The sequence below is a fragment of the Schistocerca cancellata genome, chromosome 8, assembly GCF_023864275.1.
Source record: "Schistocerca cancellata isolate TAMUIC-IGC-003103 chromosome 8, iqSchCanc2.1, whole genome shotgun sequence".
Classification (NCBI taxonomy): domain Eukaryota; kingdom Metazoa; phylum Arthropoda; class Insecta; order Orthoptera; family Acrididae; genus Schistocerca; species Schistocerca cancellata.
The window spans coordinates 440,405,669-440,410,321 of record NC_064633.1 but is presented as its reverse complement, the minus strand read 5'-3'; the positions used below and the strand labels follow the sequence as shown (position 1 = coordinate 440,410,321).

The following is a 4,653-nucleotide window of genomic DNA, read 5'->3' as shown; positions in this document are numbered from 1 at the left end:
AAACTGTTCTTGACAGGGAAGGAATACATCTGATTTTATTTGTATATACCTATTCGCTTCAAATTCTTTACACATCAGTTTAAAGTAATAAAAAATGTGACATCTATGAAATTAAATAAGCAACCTATTTGATTTCTTTGAGCAATTAATATTTATAGAAATATGATTTTAACTGAAGTGTACCGATAAAACCAGGCATCAGTTACCAAGATAAATTCAAATGAATATTATAAATTGAATCGGGAATAGCACACAATAATCTCTTCAAATGGCAAATGGAGCTTAAGTGTACAAGATGTGTAAAATACTTCAAATCACTATATTTGCATACTAAATTTTATGTTTACACAATGCAATTATAACATACTTATTAACTCCAACATGCAAGGGAAAATATTCAATACTAACAATCCTGTTTGTACCAACTGAAGCAGTCTCAGAATCACGTGAGATCTGTTCGAAAAGATAAGAGACTGTAGAAGCAATTAGAGGGCTCCAAACAAAACAGATTCCAATCTATTGAATGACCATACTTGTCAGCCTGAAATAGAAAAAGCTGTGGCTTTGGAGCCAAATTCAGCCAGCAAAACTAAGAGTGCTAAAATACAATCATATGTACTATGGCTACCAACTCTCACTTTACAAAAATATCTCCATATACTGAAAGTGATGATAAACGACATAAATAGATTGCAATGTTCAAAGTGGAAAACAGGAAAATATTTATTGTAATTTATATGTATATCAAGGTAATGTTGAAAGGGTGAAATTCAGGTGACGTGCCTTACAATGTGTGGTCAGCAAGCTACCGCAACCAAGATAAGAACACTATTGCTTTCTTCCTGAACGGGCAACGAACATATTATGTATCATTTATGAAGTGTTATGAGTATTTGTTGTAATTTCTCCTTCCATAAAACAGATTTCAAAATGTCTACATTAAAAGCGGCATTCATGTTCTGTGGTGTAAGTTATCAAATGTCTACTTAGCCAACAAATGATGATCGCCACAGTGATAGTATTCTTATTAGCTAATTATGGGGTTTTGAAGTTTTTCATTGTTTGTGTATGTACACTGATACGCAGGGATTCCACCGTCTTCAAGGCGGGACAACAATGGCAATTTTGTCACACACTGCAGTACCTGTTGGCTGGAGGTTATTCTGTGCTATGACATCCCAGATCTGAGAAGTTGGGTGCACCACCCAATAAATCAGGTGTCTTGACAATGGTGCTGATGTTGATGCTACTACTCGTTCGTTGCCAGATCTAAGAAACTATCATTAATGTCATATAGAATGGATTTAAGATCATACCACAGGTATGAACATGAACATTTTATGAAGTGTTGCAGTATTGTAACAAAACTAACAATATCATTGTATTTCAGAAGAAGTGCTTCCTATTATTCAGTAGAAAGTTGAAGGCATATTAAAAACTTCTAGATTCTAATACAGGAACAGCTGCGATGGTGAAGAAGGCCACATTAAGAAGAAAATGCATGGTTTGTTTCAACAATTAATCAAGAATCAGAAATTCAAAATTTTAGAGTATCAGCACTTGTAATGTGAACAAACACTATTTCGGACACAGTAACATTTCAGTTGCTGCATGAAAATTTAAAGACATGATGTTACTCATTTTTTGCATGCTTCACACACCCACAAGAAATACTGATTATAGCAGTCAGATTATTAAAATGTTATAAATGTCATTCATATTGAAAAATGTTATTTCTGTTTTATTTCTACATGTTGTAAAAAGTTTCTAGTATATTACAAACTTAGTGCAATTACCTATTCAGTTTAACAGGCAACTGAAGTCATCAGAAACTGGCAAAGTGTGGCTCATCAGTTGTAACAAAACAACTCTGAAATACTTAGCAGCTTACAACCAAACCTAGATCTCGCACTACACAACAAATCAGTCTGTCACGGCAACCAACATTTCAGGTGGGGGAACCATCACAAACTCACATTTGTCTGTGAATTCTGTGGTGGGAAAACTGTTCACTATGTTATAGAAAATAATAAAAATGATATGCGATGTATTAATCTTATTACATTGCCGGAAACCTGTCACACACCCAAAAGCATGGAATGTTCCCACAGCGCTTTAATGCTCTACCAGCTGCATAACTTTCAGATGAGGAGTTGAACATCACCTTCATCTGTCTTTGCATAAGGCCCAATCAAGGATATAAAACTGCTTGCAAGACACGAAGTATGTTACGAGCATAGTGCTAAATTCCATTCTTATCACAATCGAATTTAGCACTGTGCTGTTTCCCACTAGTGGTCTGGAAATAGATACCTGTGTATGTGTGTAATTACAGTCAGATTAAGAACAATATGTAGGGCACCTATGTTACGACGTTCTGTATTAAAAAATGTGGATAAAAAACTATTTTACACCTTCATTTAAATATAAATAAATGACACCTTGCACCCTGTACAATTCTCAAGTCTCTTTGGGCAATTTCTGAATAATTAACAATTCACAAATGTACCAGTTCCTTAAATGTAGGGCATGTTCATGACATCCATAGCTCCAAGTTACGCTTATAACACTCTAAACTACAAAGTGGTACTTTTGTTTTTGAACAAGAATATTTCTTGATATTTTTACAACCTGAAACGCCGCAGTACTTCATAACAGGCACTGCTGGAGCTTTCTGAGGTTTGATAGGAAAGTCTGCACCAGGCGGCATTGCTAGTACTACACCCAACGTTCCATTATAATAGGTCTCACATGGCCCTTGCTGACGTTCTGTTCTGTGCTTGATAGTTGCTTTTCCCGATTTTGATTCCTGTTTCTTCAATAATCGTTCCATTGTCTTTTTCTTATCTTTCTCGCGCTTCTCGTTTGCTAACTGCTTTCGTTTTTTCGATTTTAATGCTGCCTTTTCAATAGCTTCTGCTGTCATTACCTTTTCTTTATATCCAGAAGGCAACGCCAACAGCTGTTCAGATTCAGGCCCACATTCTTTATCGGTTTTCCGCTCGAACATAGCCCTCTGTCTTGCAGTCATCAACTTGGGATCCTTCGGCTTAATTTTCTTCAGTTCGTCATCAACTTCTTCCAGCTTACCAGATTCTATTGCGTCTAACCACCTCTCCTCTTCACTCGACGTTCCACTTTCCTTTCCTTTGACTCTCTTCTTTTTTGATGCTTTCGGCGAAGACCCTTGTTTTTCGACAGGTTTCGTAGGAGACGACTTATCTTTAGATTTTTCTTGCACATTCGTTGCATTCTTTTCAGCTGCTTCTTTCTGAAACTTAATTTTAAGTCTGAAGGCTGCAGCTTTAGCTTGCTCAGTATCTTCATACTCTGTACCATCTTCTGCAGTTTTGCGTTTCTTATGCCTCTTATGCTTGTGTTTCTTGTGCTTCTTTATTGGTGTATTGTCAATTACACCTTCATCGTCGGAACTGCTTTCTTTCCTTTTCCCCATCTCTCGCAGGTGTGAGGAAAATATTGCCTCCGAAAAGATGCAGTAGAGACACTTTCACACAGTGCTGCCACGATTCCACTACATCTGTTGCTTCCTATCCTAGCGTTTACTAACTCCGGTAAACATACTGATGCTTAGTAAATATTTACAGTTTTCCAGAGCAACTCTCGCCAAAGAGATGTCACTTCACCATAATGTAGATCCAAGTTTAACAAGTTCTTAGACTCTGCTGGCATGGCTGTGAATCAAAGAGAGAGAGAATTAATCTCTTCGGTTATACCCTAGAAGCAGAGTCACTAGGAGGTTTCGGCTGATCAACGTTTAGGTCGATATATTGTTCACTTGACGGAACCTCAAAACACTTGGCGCTACATCTGAGATGACGCAGGCTGTCAGCGCAACCGAACGTCAAAGTTTCCTGGGAAGAATTATTTGACATCGATGTTGATATGGAAACGGAGTCTTAGTCTCCTAACATTGACATGCTAATTCACATTATCCTAGTGAATTTGGTGCTTATTTGATGTGTTGTGACACACTCCAAAAGTTCCATGACGATTTTTCCCTTGACTGTTCTCCTACAAGCGAGGTAAGATACCTCAATCCGAAAAAAATATTTATGTATCTGACTATGTATGCGCACAGAGAAAAATCCTACACCATGGAGCATAAACAATAACATAAGTCGATTAAACAGTTTTCATTAAATAATGATTTTTCCCTTTTATGAACCACGGAACTTGCTGAGGTGCGTTGAATTCAGTGCCTCAGTGATACAACGTTGGTGCGACCATGATAAAGGAGTATATGTCGAGAAACCAACGAACGTGGTTCCTTAACAGGGACAGCACACTCTCCAGTGGATTCAGAGCAACAGCCTGGATAACTGACTGATCTGGCCATGTAACGTTAGTTATTGTGACCGGGAGTACTGGGACTGTGACTAACTGAAAACTGGAGGAAACTACAGCTGTTATTTTTCCAGAAGCCATACAGCTCTTCTCTATGGTTAAATGATGGTTGCATCCTCTTGTGTAAAATAGTTAGAGGTAAAATTGCTTCCCCATTTAACTCTCTGGATAGGGAATACTCAGGTGGATATCGTCATTAGGAAGAACAAAACTGACATTCTACAGACAGAATATTGGATGTTAAATCCCTTAATAGGGTAAAGGGGAGGGGGGGGGGTTAGAGAATTT

The 4,653-nt window shown here is 37.6% G+C and overlaps 1 protein-coding gene across 1 annotated transcript; it reads right to left on the bottom strand.

Moving 5' to 3' along the window:
- Nucleotides 1–1,254: 1,254 nt before the first annotated feature.
- LOC126095320 (INO80 complex subunit B) lies at nt 1,255–3,716 on the bottom strand. Its single transcript, XM_049910126.1, has one exon. It carries the CDS (start codon nt 3,452–3,454, stop codon nt 2,534–2,536), a length of 921 nt encoding a protein of 306 aa, XP_049766083.1. The 5' UTR covers nt 3,455–3,716; the 3' UTR covers nt 1,255–2,533.
- Nucleotides 3,717–4,653: the final 937 nt, after the last annotated feature.

Excerpts from the sequence above, each read along its gene's own strand:
- LOC126095320 (XM_049910126.1), bottom strand. The coding sequence starts at position 3,454 with ATGGGGAAAAGGAAAGAAAGCAGTTCCGACGATGAAGGTGTAATTGAC.